At 49.3% G+C, this 19,108-nt stretch overlaps 1 protein-coding gene across 8 annotated transcripts in view; it reads left to right on the top strand.

Annotated features, from left to right (window-relative positions):
* The first annotated feature begins 2,640 nt into the window (after positions 1-2,640).
* EIF4G3 (eukaryotic translation initiation factor 4 gamma 3) overlaps positions 2,641-19,108 on the top strand; it is a 153,311-nt gene continuing 136,843 nt past the window's right edge. For 5 of the 8 annotated variants that reach the window (XR_010375859.1, XM_064470409.1, XM_064470411.1 and 2 more), the window contains exon 1: positions 2,824-3,150. Coding sequence is in view for 7 of the 8 variants with exons in the window: in XM_064470409.1 (XP_064326479.1) it covers positions 2,966-3,150 (185 nt within the window). In the remaining variant the exon portion in view is untranslated. Of the gene's footprint in view, positions 3,151-19,108 lie in introns of all 8 variants that reach the window. The other 3 variants (XM_064470416.1, XM_064470413.1, XM_064470412.1) reach the window with 2 other exon arrangements.

The following is a 19,108-nucleotide window of genomic DNA, read 5'->3' as shown; positions in this document are numbered from 1 at the left end:
GCCAGAGGCTTCCTCAAACAATACCTGCAGGAAAATAGCCCTTTTCCAGTGACATCCCTATCGTTTACTCTCTTAAGTTCACCAACAGCTCTGGTGCTCCTAATACACTCTTCACCATGTGGTTGTGAGTGCCTCTGCTGTGCCAGGTACATGTGAGACCAGCGGGACTGGAAAAAGGGTTGGTGACGCTCCGAAACAAGAGCTCAGCACTGTAACCTCAAGCAGTGACACATCAGTTCCCAGGTGCTGATACAGCTAGCAGGAAAAATAGGAGGGAAAAAATGGAGGAACCAGAGGCGGTAGGGAGGGCGTGAGTCCAGCTGGCACTTGCTCAGGCTCACCAAATCTGCAGGCTTCATTGGCCAAATCGTCCTATGTGGGGTGGTATGGAAGAGAGACCTGTCTGCTTTTTCCTCTTAGGAGAAAAAAAGAAAAAAAAAAAAATAAAAAAAGATGGCTGGGGGAGGCATAGATTCTAGAGGAGCTTTAAGCCAGAGCCAGGAGCCTGGCTCCTTTGCACGGCTAGCACGGTTTGGGAGCTTCAGCAGACAATATGGTGAAAATGCAGGTTTTTTTCCTTTCTAAACAGTAAGAAGAAGTGATATATCTAAAGATACTCGTGCTAGGAGGCTTTCACAGCTGTGTTTACAGGCAGCTATTTCTGCAGAACAGAGGGAGCCATAGATGTCAATTTGCTTTTGGTACGAATTTCCTTCCGTGTGAAGGGGTGCACCTGGAGGAGCCCCGCGCCTGGGAGGCAGCTGATGGAATGGCGCTGGGCGGCGACCCCCCCCCAGACCACACAGCTTTACCTGCACCCTCAAAATTATTACAGCAAAGTCTTCACAAGATGTGGAGGGGGATCCATCCTCCCAGCAGGCTGCAGCCAAGAGAGATGTGCTGTGAGCACAGCAGCTCTCCAGGATGTCTGGAGATCTATCGGTCCTCGGGCAAACCCCCTACCATGATAAAAGTTCCTCCCGTTTTATCCTGGTTTTGGGGAGTGGGGGAGTACTTGGCCTTTCTTTGAGGTCATTCTCATTTCTCTCATCAGTCTTTAGTTTTCCTGGTGGGGAATCAGCAGTCGATCTGGCAGGCGGTAGGCTGCAGAGGAAAACTGGCTCAGAAGAGAAATACCCTGAGCCCACTCTAAATATTTGCTCCTGGCTGCTGATGGAAATAATCCCCATTCGGGACTTCTTTACAGACTGGTGTGGCTGGGTTGGGCTTTTTTCCCCTCAAAAAAAAAATCTCATAGTTTTCCATTTCACTCCATCTCCCACAAGCAGTGTGAGGTAGATGCGAGCTCACCTCATCCGAGGCATTTCCCTTACCCCAGTGCAGAATGAAAAGCACAGAACGGGAAACTAAATAGCCTGCTCGTCCTCCTCCCTCTGCCACCAGCTGCCCTAAGAGCTTCTGGGACGACACAGTGGACTCGCTTGGTGTGGCCGTACCCTGTAGATGGCACCTTAGTAAGACGCTGTTCTAGTGGCACAGCTGCTCTCGCTGGAGGCCACTGTGGCAGCTGGAGCGGCTGGGTGACACGGGGCGACGATCCCCGCCGGTGCAGCGAAGGTGCTGGGAGCGCTTCCCTGGGACGTGCGGCGTGGCAGGAACCAGCCGGCTGGAATGAGCCCTCGGGAGCCAGCGGCGGGGCAGGACAAGCCAGGGCAACCCAGTGGCTGCTTGGATCTGCTCTGAGGTCCCTTTTATTTACCCAAGACAGCACAAACCGCCTTCGCCCCTGCCAAGATCAGCCCGGTGGTGGTTGCAAGGAGGGTGCTGCAGCCTGGCTGTGAAATGCTGAGGATGGTGGCAGGGCGGCAACCCTTGGCGGGGCGAAGGCAGTGGGGCTGGGGTGTGAGGAAGGCTCATGTTGCCCGCAGGGCGGGCCCCGGGGCCCTCCCCGCGCCGGTCCCCGTTGCCAGAGCTGGGCTCCCTCAGGGGCTGCTGGGCCTCCCTCAGCCGCCATGTCACGCTCCGGGCTACCAGTCCTCGCACCGCCTCATGAGGGGCTGCGGGGCTGCCCCTGCCAGCCGCCCCAGGAGCCCGGGGTGCGGCTGGGGACTGTAAGGCCGGCAACGGGGCTTGGGGGTGAGTTTTTGGGCAGGGGGAAAGCCCCGCGCCCTCGGGCGGGTGCTGCGAGGGCCGGCGGACCCTTCCCTCACAGCCGAGCGTTGCCGAAGTCTCTCCGGGGCGAGCCGAAAGTGCCCGAAGCCGCGGCTTCGCCGCTCCCGAGAGTCTCCGAAGAGTCCCGAGAGGAACCGAAGAGCCCCGAGCACCTTCCGCCTGGGCGGGAATCCCGCCTCCGAGCCCGCCCGAAGCTTCCCGAACTCCCCCACGCTCTCCGGCTCCGGAAAGAGCCGAAGTTTCCCGAGCGCGGGGGTCACGGGAGGTGCCGGTCTGAGCGCGGAGGGAGGGGGGAAACACGGGGAGGAGGACGCGTGCGTCCGCGAAGGTCTCCGGAAGAAGCCGAGGTTTCCCGAACGCCGCTCGCCAACGAGCGGCTCCGGAAAGAGCCGAAGGTTGCCGAGCGCCGGTGGGCCGAGCGGCTCCGGAGCGGCCCGAAGGCGCCCGAGCGTCCGTCCTGCCGGACTGCTGGAGGCGGCCGCAGCGCCATGTTTGATGCTCCGCTACTTCAGTGAGGAAAATCCGCCGGCATCGCCCGAGAGCCGCCACCGCGAAGGGCTCCGCTGCCCCCGGGGAGGGGGACCGAGACCCCCCGCCGCCGGCGGCTCATGAGCAGCGCGGCCTGAGCCGCCTCCCCCCCTCCCCTCCCCGCCGGCCCCTCTCCCGTCCCCTCCCCGCGCCGAGCCCTCCGGGAGGCGCGTTGTCACGGAGACCGGCGCCGGTGCCGGCCCGCCGCGCTGCCCCGGCCGCCGCACCGGCCCCCGGCCCGCTCCCCGGCTCCCCCCCGGCCCCGGCCCCGCTCCCCGCCGGGGGGTGGTGGCTCCGCTTGGCGATGAGTTTACCGCAGAAGGCGGCTTTGAAACCCGGCGCGGCGGCGGCGGCGGGGACCGGCCCCGGGAGCGGGGCGGCGGCGGCAGCGGCGGCGGGGCCGCCTCCCCCCCCGGCTCCCCCTCACCCGGCGGCGGCGCCGGCGCCTCACCCCAACATCAGGGCCTTGCCGCCCCAGCCGCCCCAGCAGTATCCTTTGCCCCGGGGGGGGTCGGGGGGAGACACCCCCTTCCCCACTGCGAGCGGGGCCGGGGAGGGGGGGGGCCGAGGGTCCCGGAGGGGGGGCTGTGGGGAGGGGGTGGCGGTTGGGGGCTCCGCGCTCCTTTCGCTGTGTGTGTGTGTGTGTGTGTGTGTGTGGATGCGCCCCCCCTCAAAGGAGGGGCTGCACCTGCCGGGGTGGTGTGGGGAAAGGGGGTGCCTCACCCCCTCCTCTGCTAACGGGCTGGTTTGGGGGTTCATCCCCATCCCCCCGGGAAGGCAGGGGGTCCCACAGCCCCCTTTCCTCCCCCCCCTCCCCAAGAGCAGTGGTGACCCCCAAGGGTAAACTTTTAATTATAAATTGCTCCTCAGTTTCGCCTCCGGTCCTGCCCAGGTAAGTGCTTTGGTTTTGTTGTTTTTTTTTCCCAGGTTAATTTAAACCCAGTTTTTTCCAGCCGGGGCCGATTTTTCCTGTGATTTATCGATTAATTTTTAATTTTAAAAAAAATTTTCTTACTTGGCCGGTGGAAATAAATCTCAGGGTGGAATGTCGCGCCGGGCGGCTTTCCCCGCGAGGCCACGCGTGACGGGGAGGAGAAGGCTCCCACTCCAAAAAAACCCCAGAATCCCACCGCCGAAGGGGCCACGGCTACAAAGAGAGGCCGGCGGCTGCTGCGAATGTTTTTTAAAGGTCTTCAGTTCCGTGCTGTGACTAGGCCCCAAGTCAGGAGGTAAATACTGCAGGGATCAGCAGGAAAGTGGGGTGGCCGGCCAGCCTGCCTGGACGAGGTTTTGTTTCCAGCGTCGGACAGCATCCCCTGGCAAACTGGCTTTTCTCTTCCCACCCACACCCCCTCCCCCCGAAGTTTTAGGGGGGAGCGTGAAGTTAAAAACATACTTAGCAAAATATCGCCTTGCTGTGTTACCCAGGGACGGTGCGGCGTGCGGCCAGGGGACGGTCAGGAGTGTGTTTTGCTGTTTATCGGTGGCGGTGGCTTGGGTTTTAACGTGGAAGTGCAGGGTGCGTGGTTGTTTTTTTGGCTGAGGGCTGTTTCAGCTGTGCGGTGATGCCTGCGCTCTTCAAGAAATGTGTTCCCTGGGTATAAGCGTCTTATTGCTCTCACTTTCATTTTTGAGGTGGGAAAATCGAGTCCTTTTATAATCAGTTTAGGTCCATTGTTTTCTTGAGCTTCCGGCAAGAATCATTCTTGCTATGACCACTAATAGGTTGCCTAAATCATGAGACTGTTGACGTTACCGATTTGTTTGGGTCAAGTGAAAAACCTCTGAAGATTTCAGAGAGTGCTGTGGAGGGATGTGCTCTCCGTTGGGTGGTTTTGGCTAGCTTTGTGCTATTCTGTAACCTGGTGCGTGCTTTACTTAAGGAAAAAAAACGCGAAGGTGCTGTCGTGACGGAGTCGTCGGGGTGGTGGTAAGTGAAACTGTTGCTCAGGGGAAATTTTTGCTCAGTTTCAAGCGATGTGCCAAGCGTTACAGTGGGCACGCCGGCCGGCTCGCACGTACAGGGTTCCTGCTGGGCTCATCTTTCCAGCAAGGTGCTGGTTTCTCTGGAAAGGGTCTTTTTTTCATGGGGAGTGTGATGCTTGGGTGCCTTGACAGCTGAAGGGCTGAAGTTTGCCTGGGTCTAGGATCAGGAGTGTGCTGGGCTTTGTAAAGCACTTTATTGTCAAATAATCATTAGAAGCGCTGTGGAGGGGCTTAACTACTTCACCGACGCTGTTGAGGGCGAGCTTGGTAGTGGTTTGCAAGAGTGGTTGTGCCGTTGTAGCTAAGACAGGAGGACACCCTTGCTTTTGGTGAGTGTTGTCACGAAATGCCTCGCACACGTGCGGGATGAAGCTTCGGCTTACCTCTGAGTGCAGCCTAAAAATGAAAAGCCTTGGAAGGAATGGGCAAGACCCTAAAGGAGCCGGAGATGACATGGCGGCGTGTCCCACGGTGGGGACCCAACTGGGCACCCAGAGCAAGAGGTACCGAGGACCAGGGAAGCATTAGGTAGATATGACAAGTTGACGTTATCAAGGCTGGGGAGGTTAAAATGATACAGTCTAATTTTTATTTATAGCTGTGCCTGTTTTGAAAACATACTGTGTTTGACCGATACCGCTCCTTAACTTTTAAACTAATAATCTGTCCTTGTAATATGTACAAACACTGGGTTCTTGATACCTTTTCCGTGACCTGTAGTCAGGTGTCCTGGCTGTTTTTTTCCCTCCACCAGAACTTGTATGTGCTTCCAGGTAGCAAACAAAAGCCGTTACCTTTTCTAAGCGCTGCTGCAGAAGTGAGGCTTGGGGAGCATAGTTCATCTGTGATGTACTGGAGTGCGGAGGGTCATCTGAGTTCAGCTTTATTTTTAGCTCTGTTTGGCTTCTTTTTTTTTTTTTCTGTTTTGGTACAACTGTTGAGGCGACGATGCCCCACAGCAGATCGTTGCAGGTTTCTTCTGGCGACTCGGAGCGAGCAGAGTGCTGCAAGGTCTCCTTCTCCTGGCAGTGCGAGGGTTTATTTGTTGATGGGAAGGATTATTCTACGTTAGTAGGTAGGCTGAAGCTCTGACTTGGGCTTTTTAACTAGAACAGGCTCTGTGTGGTGAAATTTGTGTCTTTGGAAATATGTGTGGTTTTAGTACTTGATATGTCATGAAATCGAGTGGTTATCTGTATAATTGAAAAAAGAATTGGGCGAGAGAGAACTGTAGAGGAAAAAGGGCTGCTTCCTTCACACGCCTGCGTGGAAAGGCATGAGCAAGGGGAAAGAAAAATGCAGGGGGAAGGAGGGATTTTTAAAAAAAATATTTATTGAAGGAAAGCAAAGCTGGAGAGCGATGGCCATAAAGAACAGAAGTGTTTTGGTGGGAGTTTCACTCTTTTACGTGCTGAACAAGAAGTTATTGGAGCTGCTGTAAGACAAGACAGAGCTTTGAGAAATTTCCTTAACACAAAGGCATCAGGGAGTTAAATTTTCTGTGTAAAAGTAAGTGGGGATAATTTTGTGGCTCTGGTGGTGGTGAGTAGTCAGTCAAACCTGATTTCAGGCAGAAATTGTGCTTAAAAGTTGTCAGAATGGACAAATCCTCCAGTTCGATTCTGACCCTTATTTGGGAGGGATGGACAAGGGAGGGTGTAACTGTGAAACGAGACGCAGAGGGATATAATAAAAAATAAATCCCCATCTGCCCACCTTTGCCTTGGCTTTCAGACGGCCTCTGAGGAAGAAGTTCCAGATGAAGTTGGTCGTTCTGTAGCAAGACTTCTTCTGTAAAAATATAAAATAATGAAGGTGCCCTCTGGGCTGCAAGCTGTAGAGCTCTGTGTTTTTAACTTGATGGTGCTTCTGACTCATGTTTCTTTCCTCTCCCTCGCAGTCCCGCTTAAGAGTAAAGTATTTTTTGTGTTTGTCATAACAAGCCGCTCTTTAAAAAGTCCCCATGCTGTGAACAAATTTTGTGGATCGATACGATTAGGTCACCAGTTTCTTCACAGCCCCAGCCCAGACGTGGGCAAACACTGCGCTGTAAAGGACAAACACATTGATTTATGTTGAACTCAGGTAATGCTGCGCGTCTGCTGGCTCGTCAGGGTTAAGTTAGCACTTTACCTTGGAGCCAGATGAGCCATCTCGGGCTCTGGGCTGGTGGCAGTAGGTTTTTGTTTTCTTTTCCAAACTTCCTTGTATTTGGAGGAAGTTCAGCTTCCTGGCTGGTGATGGTCTCTGTGCAGGCGCTGGTGAACTTGATGTTAATGTGCAACTGTAGCTGTCTTGGTGTGGGGTTGGGTGTCTCTGGACATGGGTATTTTCCAGGTTTTTGCGGTGGGGCAGTCATGGCAGGTTCAGGATGGGCTGTAACAGGCGGTCATTTAAAATCTTTCTTCCCCTGCTTTAATTATGCTTCTGAGAAGCAGAGGGGAAAGGGTCAGCTTTTGGGGGGGATTTTTGTGTGAAGCACATCATTGCTGTACGTGGAAATGTGGCTTTTGCTAACATTGCCTCAGCAATTGAGTGTCTGCTTTAGTTTTAAGGAGTGACTTTAGCAAATTGCTGTAGTCCCTTTCAGAAAGCGCTGTGCCGGTTCCTGCTCTGTTGGGTGGCATCTTCTGGCTGCCAACGGCTTCCCAAAAGCCCGGGAGAACGGCAAGAAGTGCAGCATCGCTTTCAGGAATGTAAGAGGCAGTGTGTGAAACGGGGTGAGGTTCTGGCAGCGCTTACCCGGTGTTCGGGTGCGGACCAGGCTGTGCCGTTGGAGTAGGCCTGCGTTGGTGAGCTTCTACCTAAATTAAGACCGTTGAGGAGGATTTGGGTGCATGAGGTTTTCTATTTTCTCTTACTGAGCAGAGTTGATCTGGAGGGGAAAGTGCCCAAGAATTTCTCCGAGGAGAACGTCTCCAGCGTGCGCTGAAGGATCATGGTCTCTGCGAGTTTGGAGCCCACGCCGTCTTCCCTCGCTGCTCGTTTCTGTTACAAGTGGCTTTTTCCCAGAGTAGGTGATGCAGTGTCTCTCTGCTCTCTGGGGTTTACCTGTCGATGACTTTGATGATGACCCAGGCGTCAGGAAGCTGCTTGGGCATAAAAGTCATCTTGGAGAGCGTGATCATGCTTTTTGTGTAAAGCGCTGTGTCTCCCTGCGCCTTGGGTGGATCAGCTCCGGCTTTGACATTCAACCGGAGCTAAAACATGAGTACGGTTGGAAATCCCCTTCCAGATGCCCGTGGCGGCCGCTCATGAGGGAGGGTGTTCAGAACCTTACGGTCGTGAAAGGGAAGGAGTGGCGAGAGGTGGGAAGGAGGGGAGGAACTGGGCCGAGATCAGAGGTGTTTCTTGCTCTCTGATTTTTTTTTTTTTGAGTTCAGGAGTGAATTTTCTGAAACCGCAGCTGGATGAAGGGAAAGAAGGGGCAGCGGTGTTGCCCGAGAAGCATTTGTTTCCATGTTGGAATTGTCTGCAGCCGTGGAGATCGTACATCTTGGGAGGGTATGCGGCAGGAGAGAAGCTTTGGAAAGCGCAGAGACTTTCCCTGCCGCTCTGTGGTAGTGGCTCTTCTGCAGGGGAGGAACAGGCAGGGTTTGTAAGCGTATTGCCAAAAAATTAAGTGCTTTTAGACCTCTCTGCCATCTCCCCTGTTGATGTTCCCCAGCCTTGGCACATCTTAGCGTTCTTTCAAGCAGAAATAGCTTTAATTCATTTAAGGACAAAAGCTGATCATGTTATAGTGCAGATATGTCACTTCACCAGCTTTGTAAGATTTTTTTTTTTTTGTAGTGAAATGTCTTGGACAAAACTGTTCTTCCAAAAACGTGATTTCAGATAGCTTATTTTCTCCTCATATCTGCGGACATGACTGTGTATGTTCTCTGGCAGAAGTCTGCGGGAGCAGGTTACCTGAGCCATTTAAATGTATGCGTCTTTAACGGGCAGTACTGATTTTGGAACACAGTTTGTGTTTTTATCTATGGTGAGAAGTAGGTGAGAGAGTAACAGGAGACTTGGAACAAAGAACTTCCTTTTTAGATGTTGGGACGTAGAAGGATTTTCATCTGTGTGTGCAGGTTTTGTCTGTCATCTTGGGGCTGAAAAGCTTTTTCATGGCGTTAGCAAATGTTGGGAGGTGTCGAGCTGGTGCATTTGCTCCGGTTTTGTTTCATAGTGAGAGTTCGCAGTGACGATCTCTCTGCAGAAGTCGTAGGTAACCTATATTTTCTTTTTCTCCCTAATCCAGCAATTTCAGGGCTAGTCAACTGTCAAGTTCAGTTGTGTGTAAATCCGCTAATGTGATTAGAGTTGCTGGAATTTTTACTCTGGGGAATTACAGATGGGTAATATCACTGTTTTACAGGCATTTCTTTGGTAGGAAACTTCATCTGTGACTCGAATATGTCTGCTAGCAATTGCAAAGGCTCTTCTGGAATGAATGGGGAAGAGAAAACTGGTGACTGATACAGGGCATGAAGATGGTGGTGGTGGGGTCGTGTGCCCTGTGGTCTGGAGGAACCAGGGGAACTAATTTTTCTTTTTTTTTTTTTCTTTTTTTATTAAGGGAACATAGTTGATGTGACTTCTCATAGTGCTGTGTTTTACACTCGGTGGCAATTCCAAGAGCACCTCTTATGTACAGCTTTCCTTTCCAAACTGTGGACTTCGTTTTGCCTCCCGAATAGGAAATGATGATGTGGAACAGCTGGAAGAACAAAATAGAATGGGTTCTTTACAAAAGAAAAGGATCAAAGGGAGGAGAGCAAAATAAGCTTTTAGGCTAGTGAATTTTTCTAGTACATGTTATTCTTATGTTTTATTATATACATTTGGAAGATGTCCCAGAATGCGCTCTCTCTTTTCGTAGTAGGTGATGGCACGCTGTTGCTGATGGGACTTGAGTCAAATTGCTGCTGGGCATGTAACTAGGTTAATGGGACAGCATTTTTGTTCTTTCCTGAAAGGAAAATGATGTGCTCCCTATTCTGATTGTTCCTTAAGAACTGTTTTTACCTTTGCTTGCTGTGTAGTTGTCTGAGGGGGAGAGAAAAGGACGAGTTTCCCCACACTGGGATTGTATCAGATTGAAATCAATTCTGCTACCAAAAATAATACGTTTCTGCTGCTGATTGTAACAGCTTTGTGTATCCTTTATCTTGATGAGAGTTAAAATATTTCTAGAGCTTTAAATATGCCTGAAGAAAAGCAAAGTGGCTTCTAAGACGTGCATCTTGAAAGAAAAGCATTCAGTCCTTGACTGATACCAGTAGCGTTCTCCAAAACCGTCAGTGAAGTGTTGAAATGGGTTAGGACTTGTTGAGATGCACGGAGCAGCTGCTCCTTTCCGAGTGGTTGAACTTGGCAGGAATGAGGCTCTCATGCTCTGGAGTAAGAGTATCTGCCCGGGAATAACTCTGTAGAAGTCTCAAACACGAAGACCATCCCTGCTCTTTCCAGGGGAGTGGACTTCACGTGGTACATCCTCAGAGTGGTAGGAAAAGAGATCTTGCTGCTCATCTTTGAGTTTGCTTTTGATGCTGTGGAAACACTGAGCAAGGAAGAGTTAATGCAGTTAAAGATCTTAACGCAGATTTTCCTGAGTTTGGAAAGCTTTTGGGAGGTGGAAACTAATAAACATTGCACGATTCTCTCTCTTGGGTTGCCAGATGATGATTGCGTATTTGTTTGTGTTTTGGTTTGATTTACACGTGAGGGTGACTGTGTGTGAGTTACTGAATTACTAAGAGTAGTCTGATTTCAATGTCTGTGTGGCATTTGAAAATCCATTTGAACTAACGCTATGGCTGTGCTAATGGTGGTCTGGAAAAGATATTTTTCTCTTTTATGCATTATTAAGAAGTCTTAGAAGTTACCGTACCTTGCAACCGGCATTTCTCTGGGTTTATTTTATTCTTTCACTGTAAAGCAAAAATGACAGAAGTCTTCGGTCTTTTCAGGCTACGCAGGAGACTCTTCTTATAAGCATCAAAGGGAAAGATTTTTAGGGTTACTACTTACAACTTTGGTTTTTTAGTCAGCTGCTGTCTTTGAAAGGCTCCTAACATCCTGAAGAAAGGACACATCTGTAAAAAAAAAGTGTGTTCCTACTAACTGGTGAGACCCAGCCCTTCTGTCCTTGGGCTACCACAAGATCTTGTACAGAACCATCAAGCCCAATGGAAATTCAGAGCATAACGTGGTCTGAAAGCGTTACGGGAGTTTTGAATTCTTGTATGTACAGGGTGCTTTAGGCTTGAGACCAGCCACTTTGTTTTGCAGCATGCAGCTGGTGAATTGGACGGACTCAATATCTGTATCGTAGATAAATTGAAAGGGAACTCAGCAGGGTCCTATAGCTGAGGGTGGATACCACTTATTTGGGGGTGAGTCAAGAACTGAAATAAAAAAAAACATTTAAAACATGTTTGTTGTGACTTTTAATGTGAAATTCATGGTACATCTCATGCTCCGGAGTACGGTGGGAAAGGATTTCAGCAGGTGGTGATTCATGCCCGGTTTTAGCCTAGCGAAGTTGCTGTAGAAGGCTCTTTTGGATGTTCTATTTCTTGAGCTGGTGAGGCATCTTCTGAGTTCGACTCACTGCAGAATATAAAGGTAGCTTCAGTTTGTGGCACCCTTTCTCACCAGTGCCTACGCAGATATAAATACTAGTTTCTGGACATTCTATCTTCAAATACTTCGCTTTTCTGGGCTCTGCATTTTGTATTCTAGACTTGCAAAATGCAACTAATTCAGCTGTCACCCTGTACGTGCAGCTCGGGTTTTGTGTTTTGCTTCAGCGTTGTGTTTTAAAGTAGATTTCAAAGTGCTTTTAAGTCTGTCTCTTCAAACAAAAAAAAAAATTTTTGTTGATATGCAAATATCACGAAGTGTAATTTTCGATGAGCTTAGGCTGTTCAGCTTAATTGTATTGATTACATTCTGAACCACTTCTTTTTATTAGAAAAAATTCATCTGCACAAATAAACTACTTTATGTTTAAATATTTGGTTCTGAGGTTGTGCACCGAGTTTGACTTGAAATGATCCCCGTTTCCCCCTGAAAAAACTTTGTTGTGTTGCACTGTCTGCGGCCGCGGTAGCCAGTATTGCAGGCATTCACCGAAACAATTGTTGCCGGCACTTGGCACGCTCCCCATCGCTCCTTGCTGAAGCCAAAGCACACTTTATCCACTCAGGCTGACATTAAGATCATTAAATAAATGAATGAATTGCACTGTCACCAAATTCCCATTCTGGCAGCTGAAGAACATGTGAATTTTATAGCCGGGACCTCTGTCCAGAATGTCTTATTGAATGGCCTGGATGTCAGGAGTGGGAACAGTCAGCAAAAAGCTTTCTAGTAAAATGTGTGTGCCTTAATGGGAATTATGGTGTGGAGTGGTGTAAAAGCCTGAATTACTAGACATCTGATCATCTGAGATGAGTATTAATCAACATGTGAAGGGCGTGTAGAAAGAAACTGGAGCACAGCAATAAAACAAGGGAGCGGGAGAGAACCGAAGAGGGGTGGAGAGCTGTTTCTCAGTTGGCAACGGAGGTCGGTCCTGCTGTTTGAAAGGAGTTTGTTGGGGGAGGATTGCAGCCAAGCTGGGAAGCGTTGGAAGCAGGGATAACTCTTGGGCTCCGTCAGGGAATTTGAGGTCTTGCTGGTTGATCTAAAATGCGAGAAGGTCACCCAGCGTTTGGACGATCTTGGAGAAGCCTGCTGGACTTCTGCCTCTGGGAGGAGAAGGCTGAAAATACTTTCTCAAAGGAGGAGAGTTTATTTGTCAGGCTTGGGTTGTTTCTTCTTGTGGTCTAGCTCCATCTTCGTTTTCATTATGTCGCACTTAACGTGGTGTTTTTCCTTTATGAATAGGGGACGTAAAAGACCTGTAGCATCCCCGCTTGCTGCAGGTGGGTCAGAAGTGTCTCTGAATTGCAAAGTGAAAAGTGGAAATGCGTTTTGACGAGTCAACTGGCGAACCATATAATTGTGTATGTGCAGGCTGCTTGCACTGCAGCCCCAAATAATATCTGAGATGCCCTGCACTAGGGATAACTTACAGTGTTTGGTTTGGTTGATTCCTGTTCTGAAGTGTAGCAAAATGCCAGTGTTTGAGACCAAATTCAGTCCTTTTGTACTGGAGCAAATCCTTTTCTTAGTCTTCTCTTCCTCCCCCCCCCGCGCCGTATCTTAGTGTTTGTCTTGATTATGGTTAATCTGATAAAAGGCCGCCAAACTATCGCTGGTAACCAGTGCGGTCCTCGGTGCACCCTTTTTCTTGTCTTAATGGGTGATGTCACTCATTGCCATGGTGATGATGAAAGCCAAGTGGTTGGTAATGTTCATAGGTGCTTGTTCAGAAGTTCATAATCTTTGAAGACCTGCTACGGGTGCAGTAATACTGCTGTTTCTGTGCAGCTGGAAATCGGCAAAATAGGGGTTTTATGCTAATCAGGAAAGGAGCGGTCCTGCCTGCTGCGGTGCTCGGAGTGTCCCATCGATGCAGACAGTCCTGAACAAGCAGAAGGCAGGGACAAGTCCTGGAATTCACCTTTCTTTCCCATCCAGGATAGCACATCAGGTAAATCTTCACCGACTTCTACTTCTGTGTTGGTTCAGCTGTGTAGTGTTACTTCAGAGGCCGCTTTGCGCAAGAGGGGAGGGATGCGCGCTTGGAAGTCTTCCTTGATGACCATGTGCAGCAGTTGCAGCCTTCCCTCAGTGTTTTACCTCTGTGTTCATGGCCTGAATTCAACAGGCAGAGCTAATGGAAGTAAAACCAGCGTTTCTTTAAATAAAAAATGCTCTGAGGCTGATTTACTGCTTGTCTTAAGGCTCAGCTGGGATAAATATATTGTTGCTATTACTTTTTCTTTGAGTACCCTGTAGAGGTGTGTGTAAAGTATGCAGCTGAGAGTCCTTATGAGGAAAACTGGAACGTGCGGAGGATTAGACCAAGGAGACCCAGAGTTCCCGTCCAGCCTGTGAACCACGGGGTTTCTGCAGCAGCGTGAGATGCATCACGCTGTCTTCCCTGGATGCCTGCTTTCTCAGGGTTTTGTTTTATACGACATGGATTTTTAACTCAGGAGATGTTGTAAGCGCCACATGTGGCAAGAGGGTACTTACAATTTCATTTCATTTTGATAAACAGCTGAAATAAAGGTTATGGGGGGGGGGGGGGAATCGCAAGGCGTTACAAAACTGGGGGTTGAAATGAGCATTACCGCTCTCGAGAAGCACGCTTCTAGAATCTGTTGCACGGCTGATGGAAGGGCCATCAGTCTGGGTGACAACACTGCTGTCACCGGGATGTTTCTTGACAGATTGACCAGCGGAGCATTACATTTTCCCATGAAGTCACAGCATGAAGTATTAGAGACGCGGTAGGAAATGTAGCTGAGTGAATGAGACAGTAAACTACCAGGCTGTTTGGTATTCATGCTTATTGTACAGATGGAAAGCCTGGCTTGGAAATAGATGGTTGCTGTTGTAGGGTCCCGAACCCCGAGGGATGCAAGCAGCGGCTGTCCCTGTAGGGAAGAGGCGTGTGTGGGTTGTAGCCTTGTAAGCTATAGTGGTTTTATTTGTGGTTTTAGGGTACAAAGCTTGAGGTAAGTGGGCTGGGGGATTTCTGTGTTAATGGCATGCATAGGAAGATAAAAATAAGTAAGTTGGTTTTTAGTACATTACACAAATTTAGACTCTTGGGTGAAAATTGCCACAAATGAGCGCTGTAGTCCTTCTGTCTGCATTGGGAACTTTTTTCCCCCAGTCTTGTAACAACATGCCCCCAGATGCAGATAATTGCTGGTGCTAAAGGGAAGCTGGAGATGTAAGGTTGTACTGTAGGAATTCAGTATGAGAGAAGGCAGACTGTAATACCCACGCGGAAGTTTGTTCCAGGCATAAGCTGAATAAAGGCGGAGTAAAAGCTTGGTAACCTTTCTCTGCGATGAGGTAGGTTTCCTCCTGGTCTGCCTTCATCTGTGCGCCTTTTCAGTGATGTCAGCTGGCCCCCTCCGCTTTCTCTGTTTGGACTTTTAACTGATTATGTGTTTGCAGTATAAACTCAGTGTAGAAATAACTCTGTGTGTGAGTTAAGTAACTGTTCTGAAGGAAAAAACCCAACAAACCCACAAAGCAAACAATCCCAGTCTTCGCTTGCTGGTGAGGCCACTGGGCATAGGAGGAAGAGGAGTTACTCCGCCAGCTCCGTGTGTCGCCCAGTGTGAGCTCTCCTCCCCAGGCGCGCCGACAGCGGCTCCGCGCTTCGCACGCCAGACCCCGAAGGGTGTTTATCAGGTCACCCCAAAGCAGCACGCGAGCAGTGGCTGAGCAGGTCGGAGCCTCTGCGAGTGGGCACGCAGCTGGTATCGGGCCAGAAACTGCTGTTTCAGCTGTTAATCAGGGGACAGAAGTATGCTAAATTTGGGGATATTTGTTTTCTTTGAAGTGTGATGAAGTTTGTGGGAGATACTGTGTGTTTTGGATATTGTGGTGTGAATTGTTTTAAGCGCAATGATCAAAATACAGAAGTATTTTACAATAAATGTTATACCAGCAGTTGTGTTACAGAATGCGGAAGGTAGGAGATGGGTATGGCCTTAGCTCTGCTATCGCTTCTGTGGCATTTTATTAAAAATTCTAGTTTTTTCTGCCCAACTAGATCTGTGCGCAGGCATCACGTGCAACCAAGGGTCTGGAGGACAGCCGAAGAACCGTGCCTGTTAGTTTTGGAATAGACCAAAAGCCAAAGTAACTCCAGAAAGGAGTGGGCTGGTATGTGTCACTTGGCCAAACAGGAGATCAAAACTTCGCTCTCCCATGGCTGTCTCCTCCTGATTGCTCCTTGTGATCCCCGTCAAGCCGGCTTGCGTGCAGCCCTGCTTTGTATATTTTTACAGCATTTACCAAGACATTTGCTTAGTCTTAGTCTCGTATAGCAGCCGTTCAGTGTAAGAGTACTACTATTATTCCACCTCTTCGAACCAAAATGTGATGAAGGAAAATACAGCAATCGTCACGCGTTCTGGCTCGCATCAAGTTTGCCCGTGTAACCCTGCTCTTCCTTGGCCACAGCTCAGGGCTTTTGTGGATGTGATGCTCCTCTCTGAATGCTTATCTCCTATTAAAGATTCCTGCTTTCCCCCCCCTTTCCATCTTACTTTCTTGAACGACGTAATTTCTTTGCCCTGAAGACTCCTGTGGCTGCTGGGAGCGATGCTTCTGGCCACTCTGAACCACTGCCCGTCGGGGACGAGCACCTTCCCTCTTCCCAGGCGATGGCTGTAATTAGCCTGCTTGGTGGCCTCACTTGATAAAGCACCCAGGAGATTTTCCCAGCCCATCTCTTCTTCTCCCAACCCCTCTGTTCACTTCTAGCTTTAAATGTTTTAAACAAGGATCACTTTACCGAAGCTGGTTAGGGAGGAATTGGGTGGGTTTTAAACTGACAAAACCGAGGGGGTGTGGTTAGCTCTGGCCGTGGTGGTTATCAGCTGGGGCAGAAATGTCTTCGGCGAGCAGCAGCTGGAGTGGCTTTTTGGCAGCGCCTTTGCATTCATCCTCTCTGGAGGGAGATGTGCAGCGTGCAGAGTCACCTCTAATGTGCGTGCTTGGGGGCGTCTTGGGAGCTGGCATACCATTCCCCTGCTGAACTGTTTCTTACATAAACACAGGGGTTTTTTTTAACACTTATGAAATGCTTGGTAGCCAGAGGCTGGCCTAGAAGAACTTTGTTGAAGAAAGTGGTGTTAAGATATCTCTCCCTCTTTTGGGTAATGGATTTTTTTCCCCTTCTGTTGTAGGTAATTGAAAATAAAAAGAAAAAAAGTGGTTAACAGTATCCAAAGGACTTTTTTCTTGCTGCACCATGCTGAGAAATGCCTTGTTCAAGATGCTTTCTCCCCTCTGAGCTTGGTTCATTTTTAGATGCTGAAGGGCATTTTGAGACTTCATTTTAACTTTGTTTTACATCATGTTTATATGAAACAGACCAAAAAAAATCCAGTGCTTTGCCGAATATTTTTGGAGAGAACAAGCTTTGTGGATAACCATTTTCATGTTCTACCTGCTCCTTGGTGTGCTAAGGCTATAGGAGAACCTTCTCTACCCTGAAAAAAGGCTTTGAGAGATTAACCTTCAAGTAGTCACTTGAGGTGGGTCGATTAAGAAATATACTCCACGTTAGATTTAATCAAGATTTGAATAATGGAGTTAGAATTGACTGTCACTCCTGTAATCTGGTTATTTTTAGATGGGGATCGGTATGTGCCACTCCCCAAGTTGTCTGTACTGTTGCTCTGAAGGCAGACAGATGGAAATGCTGTTTGACAGAGTGGGTCTTCTCCAGTTTTGTGCTTGCTGCTTCGTCCCATTAACACATCCCATATTAAAAGCGTCGTGCCAAAACTTGGCAATTCGGAGCAAAGGAATTCCAGTGCTGCACTGAGGGTTGTTACGCAAAATACAGCTCAAATACGTACGTAGGAACATCGTGGTGGTATTGATGGCGGGACTTCAGCTCCTTTAGTATTCAAGAAATATTTGGAATTGTGTTGGGAGGGAGCCTGGTGAGTCGCTGAACACTTAATCACCTTTCAGCTCTTTGGATGTCTTGCAGGAAAAAGGTACAAGTATTTCATTCCTTCGGGATGTGCCTCAGCAGGTGCTTTAGTTATTGCAGTGTCAGAAAGGCTTTCGTGCTTGCAGGCCTGATGGCGCGGTGTTGCAAGCCCGGAGACTTGCTGCTGTCCTCAAAGCACAGGAAGCTTGCTGTCCAAATCCTCGCGAGAGCTTGCTGAGCATCAGCGTACCTCTTGGGACTGCCCTCTTCGACACCAGTATCATTGCGTGAGGTCCAGAGCTTTTCACACGTGCTGGCTCAAGGGGAAACTTAGCTGAGTGCCTCAAGGGGAACGTTATTTGTGGAAATCGAGACCTTAGCTCTTGCTGCTGAGCACTGGGAAGCCATCCCTTGCTGTCTTGCAAAGGATGTATGTTGTAGCTCGTGTGTGGCTGTGTGCTTTCTCTTGCCTAAACGTGAGAACAAAACTGTTCCTTTGCGGTACCTTTCTGTCTTCAGCTCAGGAAAATCGTGGGTTTTACCTGGATTAAAGCCTAAGCAATAGCTGTGGACCAGGAGGAACTATGAGATGCGGAAACTACGCTTGATTTGGGGCTCCCGAATCCAGGCATCTTTTGGAAAGAGTCTGTTGGTGAATTACAAGAAATCAAACAGTTTTAAGATCAGCAGCATGAAGGCTTTTACCAGGTTAACTGTATGCTCAGGGGCTGTTCTGGAGGAGCAGCACAGTTTATATATTGCTGAGGCTGTTTGCCATTCACTGTTGTCCAAGAGAAACCTGACTGGAAAGGGATGGAGTGGAGGAAAGCGGGGTCGCTTGCGTGGGAGGTGAATGAATCTGGATTGTTTTAAAGGGGCTTCCTTACTTTCTTGGCATGCCCTGACTCTGCAGAGAGAATCAGAGCACGTGATTTGCTAAATTCCCACTAAGAACAGGGAAACTGCAACAAAACAGTCTTTCATGGACTGAAAAGTGATTGGCCAAAAAATGAAAATCAGCAGGCCACGTACCTGGCAAGCGCTCCACAGTATTGTAATTTTGGTCACGTCCGGTAGTAACATCAACTTCCCCTTAAACCTTTGGTGTCGATGTGGGCAGAAAAAGGCCAAAGCTTGCATGGAGTGCATCTCATGGTGCCTTCAAGCAAGGAGTTATTTAAGTGTAAGCTGGAATTGTGACTTTTTTGTGCATTATTCCCAGGCAGGGCTTGTCTGTGCTGTGTCCGTGATGTCCGCTCATAGGTTTTGGTGTCTGGGTCGTTAGGTGAGCGGACCCACAGTGTAGGAGTGTCGCTGGTGTGAAGTTGCCCATGAGAGACAACCCACACGAGAGGCCTGCAGCGCCACGCGTTGTAAGCTTTGGAAGCAGGGAGGGTCAGGGGGCAGGCTCTCGTTTCCCTGCCTGTGGGAAAAAGCGTTCATGAGGTTGTTTTGCCAGGAGACGGGACAATTTAAGAGCGTCCCAATCTCAGAGCTAACTCAGGCAGCTGCGAAACGTGATTGCATTGAAGTCGGTGAATTGATTACAATCTCTATACCAAAAATGTACGTCATCCCCTTTGCAGTGTACGGCTCAGTAACAGCAAGGAACATAAAAACAGGAAACCTTTACCGACACTACTTTGAAGAGGCTGGTTTGGTTGACACATCTTTCAGTCAGGTTGCTTGTCCCTTAAAGCCTATTTATACGCTGGGGTGTTGAGGCTGCAGTGTTCATGCTGAAAGCGGCAGAGCGCCCAGCAGCTGGGACTTAAATCTACCTGGTCTGTGGCAGCTACGCTTGGAGCTTTTTTACTGGCCTCAATAAACTTAATGAGTTTCTTTGTCTGGCTTTTCTTAGGTCTTAATTTTTTTCTACGT

This window comes from Phalacrocorax carbo, chromosome 20 (genome assembly GCF_963921805.1).
Source record: "Phalacrocorax carbo chromosome 20, bPhaCar2.1, whole genome shotgun sequence".
In the NCBI taxonomy this organism is placed as follows: Eukaryota; Metazoa; Chordata; class Aves; order Suliformes; family Phalacrocoracidae; genus Phalacrocorax; species Phalacrocorax carbo.
The sequence above is the reverse complement of the archived record's forward strand: the minus strand, read 5'-3'. Positions and strand labels throughout refer to the sequence as shown.